Below are 20,780 nucleotides of genomic sequence, written 5' to 3' on the forward strand. Positions count from 1 at the left end.
AGATCTTTTGTGGCCCGTCTTGTTCCGAAGGAGCAGATCAGTTGTCAATGTCTGGGAATTGGGATATTTAACCCCTTAGTGACCACTCATACTCCTTTTTACAGCAGTCACTAAGGTGCCTTAGGCTGGGCAGCCACTTTTAACGGCAGCCCAGTCTAAGCAGTGCACGGGTCCCGCGGGGATCCGACTCGCATGAGCAGCAGGAGTGCTGATCCGGGCTGTTTAACACTTTACATGCCGCGGGCAATGGCGCCCGCTGCATGTAAAGTGCTGACAGAGGGAACGGACTCCCTCTGTCTCCCATCAGCACCGCACAAATGCGATCGCGGGATGCCGATGTGTGTGTGAGAAGGCTGGCTGGGGTCTATGAAGGCCCCAAGCCTGCCTTGATTAGTTTCCAGCAGGCTGTGCCTCTCTGGCGCAGCCTGCTGGTCAATATCAGAATAGCACTGATTTTAAAATGCAATACATTGTCCCTATAGTGCATTGCATTTTAAAATTAATCAGAATGTTGTCTGTTGTAGTCCTCTTGTGGGACTATTAAGTGGTAAAAAAAAAAGTGAAAAAAAAAATTAAAATCCCATAAAAATGTTTGGTGTTGCCGCATCCGTAACACCCAAACTACATAAAAATCCTGTAAATTATCCCCTTCGGTGAACGCTGTAAAAATACAGAATTGCTCATTTATTCTTAGTTGCCACCGAAAAAATTTAATCGCAAGCGATCAAAAGCGCCATTTACTCCAAAATTAGGCCAATGAAAAATACAAGTCGTCCTGCAAAACTCAAGCCCTAACACAACTCCATAAAACTAAAAAAAATAAAAGGGGGGGATGGGGTTTATTGCAAAAGAGTAGTGAAACGGAAAAAGCACTATATATTTGGTATCACTGTAATCGTAGTGACCCAGAGAATAAAGATATTATGTTATTTATACCGAAAAATAAACGCCGTAAAATTTATAACGTAAAAACTCAGTGGCAGTATTGCTGTTTTCTCGCTCATATCATTGGGGGACACAGGACCATGGGTATAGCTTGCTGCTGCCACTAGGAGGCGACACTAGGCTGAAAGCTGTTTGCTCCTCCCCTGCAGGCTATACCCCCTCCAGCCTGGAGAGAGCATATCAGTTTTTAGCTTAGTGTCGTAGGAGGCAGACCTCCCTGCTTTGCAGGGTGGCGCTTTGATTATTTTATTTTTTATTTTTTCCAGAATCCGGATGGGGGGTCCAGGGTCGCTTGCGTCCCTGCATCCCCGGGAGGCGGGCCGGTGTACCTCGTTCACCGCCCTGCCGCCCCAAGAAGAAAAAGCAGACCAGGGCAGCCTCGCTCCCCTGCTTCCCCCCAGCTACAGGACTACCCTTTCTTCAGCCCTTTTCTGCCCGGACCCCTGTTGCCTGGTGCCAGCGGTCGTAGGGTGGTCCTGCTGGTGTTACAACTGAGGGTGAAGTCTACAGATGAAGATAGGTAAGTGACTCGCCTCCCAGGCCCCCACTCGCGGTATAACAGCGTGCCGTACTGCACGGCACCAGTGCCCCTGAACAGCCGGCACTGCGCAGCCCCCAGCCCCCCCGCCCCCCCCCCCCGTCCACCCGCCCGCCCGCGCCCCCGCACCCGTGTGCGTTCCGCCGGCACCTGTCTCGGACCCATCCGCTCCGTCTCCCTCCGTTCTCGCCGCTGCATCGCGCACAGCAGTATCTTTCTGTGCGATCGCAGCCGGCACTGCGCAGGGCAGATGCGCTATTCGCGGCGCGCCGGGACCTTCGTTGCCGCACGGCGGTGTCGGGTTCTTCCCCTCTGCTGCAGCGAAGCGGCCCCTTCTGGGCAGCCATATTATCGGGGACTTTAGGCACGCTGGCCGCGGCTGCGGTCACGTGCACAGGGGTGGGCGGCGCTTGCGGCCTTCTTCATTATCCTGCCGCTCCCGGGCTGTCAGGGGGCGTGGCTTATTCTCCCGCCCTGCTGAAACTTCCTCTTCCTCCCGGCGCAGCGTGGTGGACACAGGACCTTGGCTCTCGCTCCACTCTGGTAGGAGATAGATACCCCGTTTAGCAGGATATCAAACCATGTCTGACCCGGCCACTGACCCCCCCTCAGGCAACCTGTGTGACCACTCACTATGCCTGTTCAGTGTGTTCAGCCAAATTCCCTCGGGGCCAGTCACTCTCACTGTGCTCGGCTTGTCAGAAGCCTGCGCAGGGCAATCCCCCTAGAACACTGCAGCCCACAGAAGCCTTAGATCGCCCTGTTCAGGGGGAACCAGACTGGGCAAGGTCCCTGTCTCGGGCAGTGGAGGATCTCTCTAAGGTCTCCCATTCCACCCTTTCTCTGTTGGGTCGTTTGGTAGAAAAATCGCCACCGGTGCAATCCGCGCAACCGCATTGCACACAAACCAGAGGCAGACCTCCTAGTAAGCGCCCCAGAGCAGGTAACCGTTCCTCCTCTGACGCTTCTGCATCCCCCCTGCTCCTGGATCCCAGTCACAGGCGTCCTCCCTGTTAGGCGACGCACTGTCAGAGGGTGAGCTTGGGGATTCGGATGCGGATATGGATCTGGAGCACTCTTCTCAGATTGCTTCCATGGTGGATAGCCTGATTTCGGCAATAAGGGACACCTTCCGGGTTCAGGAGGATCTTCCCTCCACTAGCCAACAAGGGGTGCGTGCGAAACAGACTCCTAAGGCTTTTCCGTTGCACGAGGATTTTTCTATTGTGGTTAACAAGGCTTGGGACCAGCCAGGTTTGCGTTTTGTTATCCCAAAACGCCTGGACCTTCTCTACCCCTTTCCACGCGAGACAGTGGAACTGTGGTCCTCCCCGCCGAAGGTGGATCCGCCGGTGGCTCGACTGGCAAAATCTACGACCATTCCGGTAGCGGATGGTTCGTCACTCCAGGACCCGGTGGACCGTCGCGTAGAGTCGCTCTCCAAGTCAATCTTTACGGCGAGCGGTTCGGCGCTGCGTCCGATTTTCGCGTCCGCCTGGGTAGCCAAGGCGGTTTCGGAGTGGTCCATCCGGTTAAGCCAGGACATTTTGTCCAACCTCCCGCCTGCTGAGCTCGAGTTGTCTGCGCTCCAAATTTCACATGCGGGAAAATATATCTGTGAAGCGGCACTGGATGCTGGGTCGATGGTTGCTCGTGCCTCAGCTCTCACCACTTCGGTCCGCAGGGAGTTATGGCTCAAGGCCTGGAAGGCTGATTCTTCCTCTAAACGCTCTCTCCTAAAGCTTCCGTTTTCTGGGGCTCGGCTTTTCGGGCCGAAACTGGATGTCATAATCTCAGAAGTTACGGGTGGCAAAAGCACCCATCTGCCCCAACCCAAAGCGAAGCAGCCTTTTCAGTCCAGACCTGCGTCTTCACGCTTCCAGTCCTTTCGCCGTTTCTCGGGCACCCGTTCAGTTCCCACCTCCGCGGCGGGACCACCCAACCAGGATCGGCGGAAGGGCCCATCCTTTAAGCCTCAGCAGGCTTGGCGTCCGCGTGCCCAGCAACCTCGCACAGCGCCAAGTAAGCAGCCTTCCGCATGAAGGTTTGTCCCCACCCTCTCAGGTGGGGGGGCGTCTTCTCCTGTTCCAGGACATTTGGCACGCCCACATTCCGGACGCATGGACGCTCGAGGTAGTTTCCTCGGGCTACAAAATAGAATTCAGGTCCTTTCCCCCCAACCGTTTCTTCCCTTCCCAGCCTCCCAGGGATCCCGTCCGGGCCGCGGCTTTCTTGAACGCCGTCCAGTCCTTACTTCTGCGGGGGGTTATTTCTCCGGTACCTCCAGAAGAGCGTTTCACAGGTTTTTATTCCAACCTGTTTGTGGTCCCCAAGAAGGAGGGCGATGTGAGATCGGTGCTGGACCTCAAACTTCTGAATCGCTATCTACGGGTTCAGAGGTTCAGAATGGAATCCCTTCGTTCCGTTGTAGCCTCATTGGTGCAGGGGGAGCACATGGCGTCTTTGGACGTACAAGATGCGTATCTCCACATACCTATTGCTACCATGCACCAACGTTTCCTCCGATTTGCCATCCAGTCGGATCACTTCCAATTCGTCGCGCTGCCATTCGGTCTGGCGACGGCCCCGCGGGTGTTCACGAAGGTTCTGGCACCCCTTCTGGGGATTCTGCGGTCCAGGGGCATTACCCTTCTCCCATACCTGGACGACATCTTAGTCAAAGCCCCGTCAGCGTCGCAATGCGCAGACAGCCTTCGGATTACGATGAGCACGCTCACTCGCTTCGGCTGGATTCTCAACCGAAGGAAGTCATGCCTGTCTCCGACCACTCGGATCAGGTTCCTGGGTATGACGTTGGATTCCGAGGCCGCCGTGGTCCGTCTCCCTCTGGACAAGAGATTGGGCATTCAGAATGCTGTGGTGCTGCTCAACCGGCATCGCAAGGTATCGATTCGCAACTGCATGCGAGTTCTGGGGCTGATGGTGGCCTCATTCGAGGCGGTACCGTTCGCCCAGTTCCACACCAGGGAGTTTCAGCGGCTCATCCTGTCCTCCTGGGACAAGTCCCGGGATTCACTGGACCTCAGGATCTCGCTGCCTCAGCCCGTTCGCGAGGCTCTCGCCTGGTGGAGGATTCCGGACCACCTGTCGTCAGGGAAGTCGTTCCTGCCGGTGTCATGGACGGTGATTACGACCGACGCCAGCCTCCGCGGTTGGGGAGGGGTCTTCGGTACTCGGACAGCCCAAGGTGTCTGGTCTCTGTCGGAGTCCAGACTACCCATCAATATCCTGGAGCTCCGGGCCATCTACCTCTCCCTTTGCCATTGGACCACCGATTTGCGGGGCCGTCCGGTCAGGATACAGTCGGACAACGCCACAGCGGTCGCCTACATCAATCACCAGGGGGGGACGCGCAGCGGACCGGTGATGGACGAGGCCGCAAGGATTCTGCAGTGGGCGGAAGCCCATGTCCCGGTGGTCGCGGCGATCTTCATCCCGGGCGTGGACAATTGGACGGCGGATTTCCTCAGCCGAACGACGGTGGACTCGGGGGAGTGGGCTCTCCACCCGGAGGTGTTCGAGGACCTTTGTCTCCGGTAGGGTCGCCCGGAAGTGGACCTAATGGCATCTCGGTTGAACCACAAACTCCCGTGCTTCCTGTCTCGCGCAAGGGATCCGATGGCCTACGACGTGGACGCACTCGTGGCACCGTGGGACGACTTCAGTTTTCTGTATGTATTCCCGCCGCTGCCGCTCCTACCGCGGATTCTTCGCAGAATCAGGATGGAGGGTGTTCAAACGCTCCTAATTGCCCCAGACTGGCCGCGCCGAGCTTGGTACTCGGAGCTCGTTCTGCTCCTGGGGGACGCGCCGTGGCCTCTTCCACTCAGGCCCGACCTGCTCTCACAGGGCCCAGTCTTCCACCAGGGTTTACATACGCTGCGTTTGACGGCGTGGCTATTGAAACCTTCCTGCTGAAGAACAGGGGTTTCTCGGATGCGGTCGTTCGCACGATGATTAGGGCTCGGAAGCCCTCCTCCACGAGAATCTACTATCGTACGTGGAGGTCGTTCTTGAAATTCTGTGAGGACAGGGACCTCCCCTCTAGGAGGTTTTCCCTCCCTACGGTGTTGGCCTTTCTTCAAGCGGGTTTGGAGCTGGGTCTGGCCCTAAGTTCGCTGAAAGGGCAGGTTTCGGCCCTTTTCCATATTTTTCCAGCGTACACTGGCGGTGCTGGGGCCCGTCAAGACCTTCATGCAGGGTGTTGCGCACACCGCGGTTCCATATCGGCCACCGTTACATTCCTGGGACCTGAATTTGGTGCTGGTGGCACTTCAGTCCGTGCCGTTTGAACCCCTGCGGGAAGTCTCCCTCCGCATGTTGTCATGGAAGGTCGCATTCCTGGTTGCCATTACGTCCATCCGTCGGGTTTCGGAACTGGCGGCACTGTCGTGCAAGGAGCCTTTCTTGGTGTTCCATCAGAATAAGGTGGTGCTCCGGACGGTGCCGTCGTTTCTGCCGAAGGTGGTGTCGGCGTTCCATGTCAATGAGGACATTGTCCTCCCCTCGCTTTGCCCTAAACCTTCTCATCCTAGGGAAGTGGCGCTTCATCGTCTGGATGTGGTGCGGGCCTTACGGATCTACCTGGCCGCGGTAGCCTCCTTTCGGCGAGCGGACTCTCTGTTCCTAGTTCCGGAGGGTCCTCGGAAGGGTTTGGCGGCATCCAAGGTGGCGATTGCTCGGTGGATTAGATCGGCCATTCACGAGGCCTACCGCTCCAAAGGCAGGGTTCCTCCGCCTGGCGTCACGGCTCACTCTGCCAGGGCGGTCGGGGCTTCTTGGGCACACTTTCACCACGCTTCGGCGTCTCAATTGTGTAAGGCAGCGACTTGGTCTTCGTTGCACACCTTCACCAAGTTCTACAAGGTGCATTCGTTCGCATCGGCGGATGCTGCTCTTGGCCGTAGGATCTTACAGGCCGCAGTGTAGTGGCTCGACTGTGGAGGTGGAGTCAGCGGTTTTCCCACCCTGGGGACTGCTTTAGGACGTCCCATGGTCCTGTGTCCCCCAATGATATGAGCGAGAAAACGAGATTTTTGTGAACTCACCTTGTAAAATCTCTTTCTCGCTTTATTCATTGGGGGACACAGCACCCACCCATTGTTGTTGGTTTCTACTGAGACCAGTGGTCCAAGTTACCGGTTGGGACTGAGGTCAGGTTCGGTTGTTTGGTTGGACTGTGGTCTTCCTGTTTTGTTTTGTTTCGGTATGTTTCTCCTACTGCTGAAGCACAAACTGATATGCTCTCTCCAGGCTGGAGGGGGTATAGCCTGCAGGGGAGGAGCAAACAGCTTTCAGCCTAGTGTCGCCTCCTAGTGGCAGCAGCAAGCTATACCCATGGTCCTGTGTCCCCCAATGAATAAAGCGAGAAAGAGATTTTACAAGGTGAGTTCACAAAAATCTCGTTTTTCCCATCTCCCTCCCAGAAAGAGTTAATAAGTTAATCAGAAAGTTGTGTACCCCAAAATGGCACTATTAAAACAAACTACAACTTGTCCCGCAAAAAACAAGCCCTCATAAAGCTATATAGACGAAAAATTTGAAAAGGAAGGAAAACACCTGGTCACTAAGGGGTTAACAGATCTTCTGAGATGCAAAGAAAATTTTCACGTTGTCCTCATTGTAGCATAGTTGGATAAAATTGGTATTGGGTCCTGTGTACCCAATAAATGATGACTCCAATCTTCAATGTTCTCGATTATTAATACGAACAAGCTTACAAAGTTTAAAATGGCAAAAACGTAAAGTTAATATGAGGCTGTAGAACCTCGCTGTACCTCCTGAATCGTCACAAGTTTATCGGCAGCCTTCTGCTCTGCACATGAGCCTACTGCACATACCCTACAGGATTGAGTCCCCGATGCTGCTGTCTGTGCAATGTTCCTGTGCTACTGATTCCAATTTTCATTATTTTATTTTTTATTTAAGCCAAGAAAAGAGATATCTATGACAAATTTGGAAAAGAAGGATTAACAAGCGGAGGTGGCGGTAAGTACTGTGTGCACTTTACTATGTTTTCTAGTATTACATTACAGTGACCGATTCAAAGGGGGTTATATTGCAAAAGTGATTATCTAAACACGTGTCTTATGTTTTATCTCATAGTGCCAAAACTGTAGAGCTGTGTTTGACTATTTTTGTGTTTTCAATTCTTTCTTTAGGTGGAAGCCATTATGACAATCCATTTGAGTTTGGCTTTTCATTTAGAAGCCCAGATGATGTCTTCAGAGACTTCTTTGGAGGAAGAGACCCATTTTCCTTTGACTTTTTTGGTACATTTTTTTTTATTTAATCTTTTTTTCAGTTAATGCTGGTCTTTCTTGTGCTGGTGTTTCTTGTGCTTGAACTATAAAATTATAAATTGAGTCTTAGATTTTCTTAAAGGCTGAATTTACACCATTTTGCTGCATATATTTTTTTTTTCTAGCAAAATAATGCTAAGTCTTCAAACTGTTTTATTTATGGCACATGAGCCTGTCCAGATGTGTTGCGGCAAACCCGTGCGAGTAGGTACCCAATTGCAGTCAGTTTTGACTGCAATTGTGTTTAGTTTTTATCGCGCGGGTGCAATGTGTCTTGCACGCACGTGATAAAAACCTGAATGTGGTACCCAGACCCGAACTTCTTCACTGAAGTTCAGGTTTGGGTTCGGTGTTGTGTAGCTGTAATTATTTTCCCTTATAACATGGTTATAAGGGAAAATAGCATTCTTTAATACAGAATGCTTAGTAGAAGGCCAATTGAGGGTTTAAAAAAAAAAAAAAAAAAAAAAAAAAAAAAAAAGTAACTCGCCTCCTCCAATTGATCACGTAGCTGCCGGTCTCCTGTTCTTTCTTCAGGACCTGTGGTGATGTCACTGAGATCACATGGTCCATCACCATGGTGATGGACCATGTGATGTGACGTTACCACGGGTCCTTTAGCCGGCAGCTCATGATTAAGGCCTAGTTCATACAAACGTATGGCTTTTATAGTTTTTTGCGGTCCGTTTTTCACGGATCCGTTATTTCGTTGTGTTTCCGTTTCTGTTCCGTTTTTTTCGTTCCATTTTTCCGTATGGCATATACAGTAATTACATAGAAAACATTGGGCTGGGCATAACATTTTCAATAGATGGTTCAGCAAAAACGGAACAGATACGGAAGACATACGGATGCATTCCCGTATGTGTTCTGTTTTTTTTCTGCGGACCCATTGACAAATACGGAAACGGAATGCATATGGAACACAGCGTTTTTTTTTTTTTTTTTTGCGGAGCCATTGAAATGAATGGTTCCGTATACGGAACACAAAAAACGGCCCATACACTCGCAAAAAAAAACGTTTGTGTGAACTAGGCCAAAGTAAGAAGAGATCGGCAACTATGCGATCAATTGGAGAAGGTGAGTTAATATTTTATTTTAACCCTCAATTGACCTTCTACTATGCATTCTGTATTAAAGAATGCTAATATTTTCCCTTAAAACCATGTTATAAGGGAAAATAATACAGTGAATAGACGGTCATCTTAGCAACAATGCGCGAAAATCGCACCGCATCCGCACTTGCTTGCGACTTTTCACTTCTATGGGGCCTGCGTTGCGTGATAAAAGAACTATATATAGCATGCTGCGATTTTCACGCAACGCATAAGTGATGCGTGAAAATCACCGCTCATGTGCACAGCCCCATACAAGTGAATGGATCAGGATTCAGTGCGGGTGCAATGCGTTAACCTCACGCGTTGCATCCGCACGGAAATCTCGCCCATGTGAACTCAGCCTTAGGCCTCTTTCACACGACCGTTTTTTTTTTCCGTTTTGCGGGCCGTTTTTTGCGGTCCGTATACGGAACCATTCATTTCAATGGTTCCGCAAAAAAAACGGAATGTACTCCGTGTGCATTCCGTTTCCGTATTTCCGTTTTTCCGTTCCGTTTAAAGATAGAACATGTCCTATATTTGGCCGCAAATCACGTTCCGTGGCTCCATTAAAGTCTATGGGTCCGCAAAAAAACGGAATGCATACGGAAATGCATCCGTATGTCTTCCGTATCCGTTCCGTTTTTTGCGGAACCATCTATTGAAAATGTTATGCCCAGCCCAATTTTTTATATGAAATTACTGTATACTGTATTTGCCATACGGAAAAACGGAACGGAACAACGGAACGGAAACGGAACCACAACGGAAGCAAAAAAAGGAACAACGGATCCGTGAAAAACGGACCGCAAAACACTGAAATGGACATACTGTCGTGTGAAAGAGGCCTAAGGATCAGTGATGTTTCTCCCCCACCCAAAATATTCCCTAGGAATAGCTTTTTTCTGTTATGTTATAGACTCCAAGTAAATCGTATGTATGAAATGATTCAAAATAAATAACACTTTTTCCAACCATGCAATGAATTTCAAGCATATCTAAACATTTAATATGCTGAAAAAATACTGCATTTTAACGAAATCTCTTCTCGGAATGAAGGGACCCTACTGATCAGCAGCTCTTTCACAAGCCCTCCTGCTTGGTCCTTGTTGTGGGGTCTTCACTGTGATGGGGAATGGGAGAACTTCTTTACCGTTTATGGACATGTGATTTATATTTTAACTTTGCAGGATATTGTTTAACATGTGTAATTCACATTTTAAAGGGTGTTCAGAGTGTTTTTTTTGTGGCACAGTGACAGGTAGCCTGTTACAATAATAATAAAAAAAGTACTTTCCCAACCGCCCTCTGATCAAGCTCCACTGCTACATCTTCCTTCCCAGACATCAGCTGTGCCATAATATTTTGCTTTCAGTGCTGAGGTCCCATATAGCGTTGCAGCCAATAACCAGCCTCAGTGGTCTTCTGCTGTATACTGCTGAGGCCAGTGATAGTCTTCAGCAGTATATGGGTTGTTACCGCTACAGCCAGAACAATAAATCACAGGAGGAAAAATATGGAGCTACAGTGCTGAATAAGCAAGAGCTCTGGAAGGTAAAACTAGATTATTATTTTTTTTTTCTAATACGCTGACACCATGCTACAAAAATCTTTTGTAAACCCTTCAAATACAGATCCAAATTTACTGGTGACTCAATGTGGAATGGTTGATGTATGGTCATGTCTCATGTTTACAGCCATTCATTTATCAAGCTGCTGTAAAGCAGAACTGGCTTAGTTGCCTATAGCAACCAATCCAATTCCACCTTAGATTTTCCAAAGGAGCTCTGAAAAATGAAAAGGGGAATCTGATTGGTTGCTGTGGGCAACTAAACCAGTTCTACTTTACACCAGTTTGATAAATCTCCCCCATTTGTTTCTTGTTACAGAAGACCCTTTTGAAGACTTCTTTGGTAACAGAAGAGGCCCCAGGGGAAACCGTAGGCCTCAAGGTCCTTTCTTCTCAGCTTTTGGTGGTTTTCCTAGTTTTAGTCCAGTTGGTCCAGGCTTTTCACCATTCGATTCAGGTATTTGATATTGAAAAATAACTATATATATATATATATATATATATATATATATATATATATATATATATATATATATATATATATATATATATATATTTTTGTGCATAGAACTTTTACACACAATGCATATTAAAAGTATACATGGACAATCTTTATTCATCCACACTGAGGGAGATTTAGCAAGGCTGGCATAAAGGAAAACTGGCTTAGTTGCTCCTAGCAACCATTCAGTTTCCATCTTTCATTTTCCAAAGACGCTCTGAAAATGAAAGGTGAAATCTGATTGGTTGTTGTGCAGTAACTAAGCCAGTCTTCCTTTACACCAGTTTTGTGTTTTGATTGATTGCTGTATAGTTAGACTGAATCTGCAAAGAAAGAAGTATTGTGTACTGCGGTCTGCATTAATTGGGAGCTTTTTCAGCAAAGCTGTTTGACAGGCACTCTTCATAATACTCGCCATAACTACCATGCATGTTTCCGCCTGCTCTTGCCTGTACCACAGAAGAGACCATTAGAAAGATTGTCCTGAACATAAATTATCTCTGTACATTCAACAAACTTTTCATAAATCAATAGTGCAGGTGACTATAAGAAACTTTGTAATATATCTTAATAGAGAAGTCTGTCTAGCAGCTCATTAGTTCCCATCTCTTCCCACTTCAGGGACGACTTTGGGCAGCTTGTAATCAGATCCTTCAGTGAGAAGACAGCAGTGTCGTCTCAAGATGGGCATACTAGAAAATGTTTCTTTAGGAGGAGAGAAAATGACACTTTTTTTTTTTTTTTTTTGTTTTTTTTGTCATAAGATCTATTACAAAGTTTGAAAATTTTAACTGCGTCATCTCACTTAAGCAAATGGCATTTATCATGTAGAGAAAGTTAATACAAGGCACTTACTAATGTATTGTGATTGTCCATATTACCTTGTTTGCTGGCTTGATGCATTTTTCAATCCAGCAGTGGTGGTCGTGTTTGCATGGCGGCCTCTTTGGTGGCTGGGACCACGGGAGTGTGCAAATGCCAGCGCTTTTTCCTACAGTGTGCAAACACGACCACCACTGTTGGATTGCAGGGTGGTCATAACCATGGAAACAAGCAGTGTATAAATTTTATGGGAAAATTTGTCAGGCTACCCCTTTAAGTATATAATGTAGTTAGTGGTGGCCTGCACCCTTTTTATTTTTTATTTTTTTTCTTTATATATAAATCTTTAGCATATGGGGTTGTAACCTAAATACTCTTAAGGGCAGTGACATGTCTTTACTATTGTTCAAATATGTAAAATTTCAATATGCATATTAGGCTACTTTCACATTAGCGTTCAGGGCTCTGCTTGTGAGTTCCGTTTGAAGGCTCTCGCAAGCGGCCCCGAACGGTTCCGTCCAGCCCTAATGCATTCTGAGCAGATCCGCATCCACTCAGAATGCGGATCCGCTCAGAATGCATCAGTCTGGCAGCGTTTGGCCTCCGCTCCGCAGGCGGACACCTGAATGCTGCTTGCAGCGTTCGGGTGTCCGCCTGGCAGTGCGGCGGCAAACCGATCCATCCAGACTTACAATGTAAATCAATGGGGACGGATCCGTTTGAAGTTGACACAATATGGCTAAATTTTCAAACTGATCCGTCCCCCATTGACTTTCAATGTAAAGTCTGGACGGATCCGTCTGAGCTACTTTCACACTTTTTTTTTTCTAAAATATAATGCAGATGGATCCGTTCTGAACGATCCCATCGTCTGCATTATGAGCGGATCAGTCTGTGCAGACCCCAGACGGATCCGCTTTGAACGTAAGTGTGAAAGTAGCCTTATCTGTACAAGCACAGGAATCAAGCACCGGCTCTTTTGAACCCAAAAATACAGTATTTTTCGCCCCATAAGACGCACTCCCCCCCCCCCCCCCCCCCCCCCAAAAAAAAAAAGTCTGTGGATGCCACTGTTATGGGCTGGGGGGCTGCGGATGCCACTGTTATGGGCTGTGGGGGGCTGTGGATGCCACTGTTATGGGCTGGGGGCTGTGGATGCCACTGTTATGGGCTGGGGGGCTGTGGATGCCACTGTTATGGGCTGGGGGGCTGTGGATGCCACTGTTATGGGCTGGGGGGCTGTGGATGCCACTGTTATGGGCTGGGGGGCTGTGGATGCCACTGTTATGGGCTGGGGGGCTGTGGATGCCACTGTTATGGGCTGGGGGGCTGTGGATGCCACTGTTATGGGCTGGGGGGCTGTGGATGCCACTGTTATGGGCTGGGGGGCTGTGGATGCCACTGTTATGGGCTGGGGGGCTGTGGATGCCACTGTTATGGGCTGGGGGGCTGTGGATGCCACTGTTATGGGCTGGGGGGCTGTGGATGCCACTGTTATGGGCTGGGGGGCTGTGGATGCCACTGTTATGGGCTGGGGGGCTGTGGATGCCACTGTTATGGGCTGGGGGGCTGTGGATGCCACTGTTATGGGCTGGGGGGCTGTGGATGCCACTGTTATGGGCTGGGGGGCTGTGGGGCTGTGGATGGCACTGTTATGGGGTGGGGGGGCTGTGGATGGCACTGTTATGGGGTGGGGGGGGTCTGTGGATGGCACATGTATAACAGTGCCACCCACAGATCCCCCCCCCCCCCCCATAAGTGTCATCCACAGATCCCCCCCCCCATAAGTGTCCGTCATCCACAGATCCCCCCCCATAAGTGTCCGTCATCCACAGATCCCCCCCCATAACAACAGTGTCAGTCATCCACAGATCCCCCCCCATAACAACAGTGTCAGTCATCCACAGATCCCCCCCCATAACAGTGTCAGTCATCCACAGATCCCCCCCCATAACAGTGTCCGTCATCCACAGATCCCCCCCCCATAAGTGTCCGTCATCCACAGATCCCCCCCATAAGTGTCCGTCATCCACAGATCCCCCCCCATAAGTGTCTGTCATCCACAGATCCCCCCCCATAAGTGTCCGTCATCCACAGATCCCCCCCATAAGTGTCCGTCATCCACAGATCCCCCCCCATAAGTGTCCGTCATCCACAGATCCCCCCCCATAAGTGTCCGTCATCCACAGATCCCCCCCATAAGTGCCCGTCATCCACAGATCCCCCCATAAGTGTCCGTCATCCACAGACCCCCCCCCATAAGTGTCCGTCATCCACAGATCCCCCCCCCCCATAAGTGTCCGTCATCCACAGATCCCCCCCCCCATAAGTGTCCGTCATCCACAGATCCCCCCCCCCATAAGTGTCCGTCATCCACAGATCCCCCCCCCCATAACAGTGTCCGTCATCCACAGATCCCCCCCCCCCATAACAGTGTCCGTCATCCACAGATCCCCCCCCCCATAACAGTGTCCGTCATCCACAGATCCCCCCCCCCATAACAGTGTCCGTCATCCACAGATCCCCCCCCCCATAACAGTGTCCGTCATCCACAGATCCCCCCCCCCCCCCCCATGACAGTGTCCGTCATCCACAGATCCCCCCCCCCCCCCCCATGACAGTGTCCGTCATCCACAGATCCCCCCCCCATAACAGTGTCCGTCATCCACAGATCCCCCCCCCCCCATAACAGTGTCCGTCATCCACAGATCCCCCCCCCCATAACAGTGTCCGTCATCCACAGTTCCCCCCCCCCCCATAACAGTGTCCGTCATCCCCAGATCCCCCCCCCCCCCATAACAGTGTCCTTCACAGATCCCCAGTAATAGTGCCACCCACAGACCACCATTAGTTCCAAACCCACCAAAAGCACACTTTTTGGTAAAAAAAATTTTTTTTCTTATTTTCCTCCCCAAAAACCTAGGTGCGTCTTATGGGCCGGTGCGTCTTATAGGGCGAAAATATAGTTTGTCAGTCGACTTATGTTTCACTTTTTCAAGCAGAAAGTTTTAGCCTCTGGAAGAAAAAAAATGCTGGTCTCTGGAAGTTAAAACCTGTTAGGTGGGTTCTTCTGCAGCGCATGATATGATAGAGAGAAGTGGAGCTCTGCGATAGTTGTGTGGATGCGGTGCGATTTTTCACACATGGTTGCTAGGTGACGATCGGGATGGGGACCTGATCTTTATTTTCCCTTATAACATTGTGATAAGGGAAAATAGCATTCTCAATACAGAATGCTTAGTAAAATGTGGATTGAGGGATTAAAAAAATTTAAATAACTCACCTTCTCCTCTTGATCGCGTAGTTGCCGATCTCTTCTTACGTCTTTAATCATGAGCTGCCGGCTAAAGGACCTGTGGTGACGTCACATCACATGGTCATCACCGTGGTGATGGACCATGTGATGAGCTCAGTGACGTCACCACAGGTCCCGAAGAAAGAGCAGAGAACGGCAGCTATGGAGGAGGTGAGGTTTTTTTTTTTAACCTTCTATTGACCACCTACTAAGCATTCTGTATTAAAAAATGCTATTCTTTTCCCTTATAACCATGTTATAAAAGCTTTGCACTCGCGCAGAAAAAACTGAACCACACAACGCAATCGCAGTCAAAACTGACTAAAATTGTGTGCTCACTCACACTATTTCCCCGCCACGCACACGCATCCTATTCGGCCCCAATCCGTAACACCCGTGTGAAAGAGGCCTAAGGCCTCTTGCACACGAACAATACAGATTAGGTCCGGATGCGTTCAGGAAAACTCACACCATTTCGCAAGCAATTTCAGTCAGTTTTGTCTGTGATTGCGTTCAGTGGTTCGTGTTTTTTTTTTTTTTTTTTTTTTTGCGCGGGTGAAATGCGCATTGATGCGTTTTTTCACGCGCGTGATAAAAAACTGTTTACAAACAACATCTCATAGCAACCATCAGTGAAAAACACAGAATATAGAACATGACACTTTTCACGCAAAGCACAAGTGATGCGTGAAAAACAACTCTCATGTACACAGACCCATTGAAATGAATGGGTCCGGATTCTGTGCGGGCGCAATGTGCAGTAAACTTGCTCATGTGAAAGGGGCCTAAATCATGCCAGGATGCCTTTTAAAGAGACAGATTCCCTGTTACTCTGTTCACATACAATGATCAGCAACAATCTATACACCCATATATAGAGAAACCTGCCACTCATCCTGCATGATAATCAGGACTAATTGTCTCTTCTAGGAGTCCTGGCATGATTTACTACTGCTTTTTATTTCAAAAACTCACTTGGATTTTAGTAATTAAACAGATACAGTGAAAGACTGAATAATTGCATATGAAGCTTCGCGAAGCCACAGAAACAGGTCAGCTTCTGAAAAAGGAAGTGCCTGACATATTTATTTAAAGTGGTTGTCCAGCTTTCGGTCAGATCCCACCCTATATTGTAGCTGTGTAGGGAAACCCACTTATTTGCTGCCTGCCACTTGGCTCTGGCTCCTCCGATCCATCCCTGCATTTGCTCTGCTGAGATCCCTCCTTGTGCGCTTTGGGAATGGATGGGGGTCATGTGTGCCACTGCAGCCAGTGACTGGCCACACTAGTGATCTGTCCCCCAAGCAGAATGTGACCCAGTGACATGATGTATGGGGAGACATATCATTGCTGCGGCAACACATTGGCTGCAGTGGGCTCTTGGTCCCTGTCAAACAGGACTGGCAGAGCTGGAACCCAGCAGCAGGGAGCAGGTAAGGCTGCTTTCACACTAGCGTTTCCCCTTTCTGCTATTGAGATCCGTCATAGGATCTCAATAGCGGAGGAAAACGCTTCAGTTTTGTCCCCATTCATTGTCATTGAACTGAAGGGAACAGAATGCATTCCGTTTCATTGCGTTCCCATGACTCACACAAGCACAGCAAGCAGCATTTTTGAGTGCGTCTTGGCATACGGAGCAAGACACAAAAGAAAACGGATCCGCCCCCCATTGACTTAGTGGTTTTATAGACAGATCCATAATTGCTATGTTAAAAATAATACAACTGGATTTGGTCATAACGGAGCGGGCGGTTGTATTATGAGGGAAGCGTTTTTGCTAATCCATGATGGATCCAGCAAAAAAAACGCTAGTGTGATCTTGCAAGCAGTTCCGTCGTCGGAACTGCCCGCCGGATCCGCCGATCTGGATGTGACTAAGCATTTGTTAGAGGCATCTGGATGAGTATCTGTCTCACAAATGCATTGCAAGAACGGATCTATCTCTCCGCTTGTCATGCGAACAGACAGATCCGTCTTGTAACTTTTTTCACATTTTTACCGGTCTGCGCAGGCCGGAAGGACGGATCTGGTATTTTTAATGACTGATCCGGCACTAATACATTCCTATGGGAAAAAATGCCGGATCCGGCATTCAGGCATGTCTTCAGGTTTTTGGGCCGGAGATAAAACCGTAGCATGCTATGGTTTTATCTTTTTGCATGATCAGTCAAAATGACTGAACTGAAGACATCCTGAACGCTTTACTCTCCATTCAGAATGCATGGGGATATGACGGCTCTGTTCTTTTCCTGAATAGAGCCCCTGTGACGGAACTCTATGCCGGAAAAGAGAAACTCTAGTGTGAAAGTACCTTAAGTATGCTTCCCTCTGCTGGTATGGTGATGTAACATAATACATAAGGTCGGAAAAAAAGACATTTGTCCATCCAGTTCGGCCTGTTGTCCTGCAAGTTCATCCAGAGGAAGGCAAAAAACAAAAACCTGAGGAAGCCAATTTTCCCTACTTTAGGGGAATACAAAAATTCCTTCCCGACTCCAAACAGAATAACTCCCTGGATCAACGACCCCTCTCTAGTAGCTATAGCCTGTAATATTATTACGCTCCAGAAATACATCCAGGCCCCTCTTGAACTCTTTTAGTGAACTCACCATCACCACCTCCTCAGGCAGAGAGTTCCATAGTCTCACTGCTCTTACCGTAAAGAATCCTCTTCTATGTTTGTGTGCAAGCCGCCTTTCCTCCAGATGCAGAGGATGTGGTGGGGTCTGAGCAAAGGGTCTGTAATAGTGGACAACCCCATTAAGTATGATGACTAAAAGTCCATGTATCACACTGGGGTCAGTAGATGCTGTATAGGATATCAAAGGCTGCACCTTTATATTTTAGTCATGGCAAGCTTTTAAAGTCTAATACATCCTCAGACGTGAAAGGGTTAAAAATCTCACATTAGAAACTTTTTGTATTCTCTAAAGTTCATTAAGGTAATTAACATTTTTTTTTATCATTAAAAACAGGTTTTACTTCATCCTTTGGTCCCCTGGGGCATGGTGGTTTTACTTCCTTCTCCTCTTCATCTTTCGGGGGTTCTGGAATGGGCAACTTCAAATCTGTATCTACTTCAACCAAAATGATAAATGGCAGGAAAATTACGACTAAGAGGTACGTTTCCGCTCTAATCTATTGCTTCATTGTTGGTGGTGTGTGCTGCTTGTTCAGGTTTGTTGCTGGCATAGTTGTCTTGACCTGATCTGGTGGTTGTCTCCCCCACCCTTCCCATACCATACAGTAGTAAAAAAAGTCATAGCACTTGGTCTAGCATCATTTACGAAGTTGTCAAACTTCCCTGGCTTATGCTGCATCTTAACATTCAGAGATTCATTTACCAAGGCAGTATGCCAGTTTCCTGGTGTGCAAACGTTGAAAATGTTTGTGCAAAATTTTGCTGCTTCTAACCTTTCTCCACTGCTCCTGACATATTTTTTAAGTGGCTGTAGTGAAAGTGTGATGGGCCCTCACAGCCCAACACATTTCTAACTGTTTAGCAGATTGTAGTTAAAGGAGTTGTCCTGGTTTAGGAAACCAGACAGCACATCCAATAAACCTGCTGTAAGAAATAGATGGTTATCTAACAGATCATGTCCTGATCCCCTGGCAAGGCTGAGTTAACCCGGCTGCAGCAGTGATGCAATGTTGACAATGTGACCACTGCAGCCAGTCGCTGGCCTCTTGCTGAGGCTAGTGATTGGCTGCATCGTTCACCACGCAGAAAAATCTTTTTATTTAATAGTTTGGACATGTTCAAATGCAGCAGTTTTGTGTGGCGGCCATTTTATTTCTCCTGTATGCTCTCCGGACAAAATGAGCCGTTATAACTAATGAGGGGTATTTGGGAATATATTTATAATAAAGTAGTCTGACTGCTCTGGTTTCTGTCTGTAAATATTCAGAAGTCTTGTCATTCATAAAAAAAAAAAAAAAAAAAAAAAAAAAATACTTGATGGAAGGAATAGGGGGATCTATATGGGATCTGTCACTGCAAAATGCAATGCAATCTGCAGGCAGCATGTTATGGAGGAGTAACTGAGCAGATATCTGTCTGTGAAAAGATTCAGTAAACTGTATTTTCTAACTCTTGGTGACCGACAGCTACCTTATCTCTGTATACACACTAGGGATCATATATATATATATATATATATATATATATATATATATATATATATATATATATATATATATATATATATATATATATATATATATATATATATATATTATACACACTTATATAGCGCTACTAATTCCGCAGCGCTTTACAGACATTATCATCCAACTGTCCCCAATGGGGCTCACAATCTAAGGTCCCTATCAGTATGTCTTTGGAGTGTGGGAGGAAACCGGAGCACCCGGAGGAAACCCACGCAAACACGGGGAGAACATACAAACTCAATGCAGATGTTGACCTTGGTCGGATTCGAACCTAGGACCTAGGACCCCAATTGCATTTGGCACTAGTATATTAGAAATGTAATTAATAAATTATAATACATTTATAATATACTAGTGCCAAATGCAAATTTCCACACCATCTCCCCCCCCCCCACTGACTTTATTAACCCCTATCAGATCTCAGATGAATGAAATAAACTCCTCCTCCTTTCCTGCGCCGTGGCTCTTCATCTCCAGGTCTGGCGTCTTGCTTCCCTGTGTTGTCCGGCCCGCGCTGCACTGTCACCTGCCGCAGCGTCAGGTCCTAGTGCGCGCACTATGTCCTGACTCTGTAGGGGGGCAGGACAGTGCAGCGCAGACCCCATCAATAGAGACCAGGGAGGGTGAGTATTAGAAGCGTTTGCTGCGCTTCTTCCCCACTCACGGCACCCGATGCATACTAGTGCGCGCTACCATAAGCATTATCTGTATATCGGTAAGGTTAGATACCGATAATGTACCAAATCCTGAGATTTGACCCTTGACCTCTGTAGGGGCAGGAACACATGAAGAGTTTAAATTCCCCCCACCCCTCCACCTCCTCAGTGCTTTCCTGCCCCTACAGGGGCCAACATGTGGAGAGAGCCCTCCTGTCGGGAGGGTTGAAGTATCCTATTCAAGATTGTCTCCTACAGGAATCTCCTGCTGTCCTCCCGCGGCAGGGGCTAAGGCTGGACACCATGGAGCAACAAGGACCCTCGTCCCGGCCTATGCTGGGGCCTGCGGTACTCCCTTACCTCGAAACCTCCTTCCTCGCATCAGGAAGCACCTACGGTTCACACGGTTCGATCCACCTCTTCCAGTACGTCACTCTTCCATTTTGCATCTCCTCTGCTCCCAGAATTTTTACAAAACTCGTGGTAGAGATGGTGGCTTATCTTCGCAGAGAGGGCATAACGATCATTCCATACTGCGACTACTTTCTGATTCTCGACAGGACAGAAGAAGAAAACCTAACGCATCTCGGTTGGATTATTAACAAACAGTCCACACTCACTTCATCCAGGAGAATAAGGTTCCTAGGGGTAAAACTGGACTCAACCTTACTAAAAACCTTTCTTCCTCAGGACAAAACAGATTCTGAAAAAGAAGGTCGTGGAGTTTGAGATCTCACAGATGCTCCATCAGGGAAGCTATGAGCTTATTAGGAAGCCTTCAGTACCTTGGTGCCAGAGCCACACGAGAATAACCCAGGGCTGGATCCTGAGGGAAGGGAATGGAAGACGGAGACCTAGACAG

General features: G+C 48.4%; 1 protein-coding gene across 1 annotated transcript in view; it reads left to right on the forward strand.

Moving 5' to 3' along the window:
* DNAJB6 (DnaJ heat shock protein family (Hsp40) member B6) overlaps positions 1 to 20,780 on the forward strand; it is a 103,679-nt gene that overhangs the window by 32,085 nt on the left and 50,814 nt on the right. The window contains exons 4-7 of the mRNA XM_044293329.1: positions 7,433 to 7,492; positions 7,666 to 7,776; positions 10,793 to 10,930; positions 18,068 to 18,212. Coding sequence (XP_044149264.1) covers positions 7,433 to 7,492; positions 7,666 to 7,776; positions 10,793 to 10,930; positions 18,068 to 18,212 — 454 coding nt within the window. The remainder of the gene's footprint in view (positions 1 to 7,432; positions 7,493 to 7,665; positions 7,777 to 10,792; positions 10,931 to 18,067; positions 18,213 to 20,780) is intronic.

The sequence above is a fragment of the Bufo gargarizans genome, chromosome 5 (genome assembly GCF_014858855.1).
Source record: "Bufo gargarizans isolate SCDJY-AF-19 chromosome 5, ASM1485885v1, whole genome shotgun sequence".
Lineage (NCBI taxonomy): Eukaryota > Metazoa > Chordata > Amphibia > Anura > Bufonidae > Bufo > Bufo gargarizans.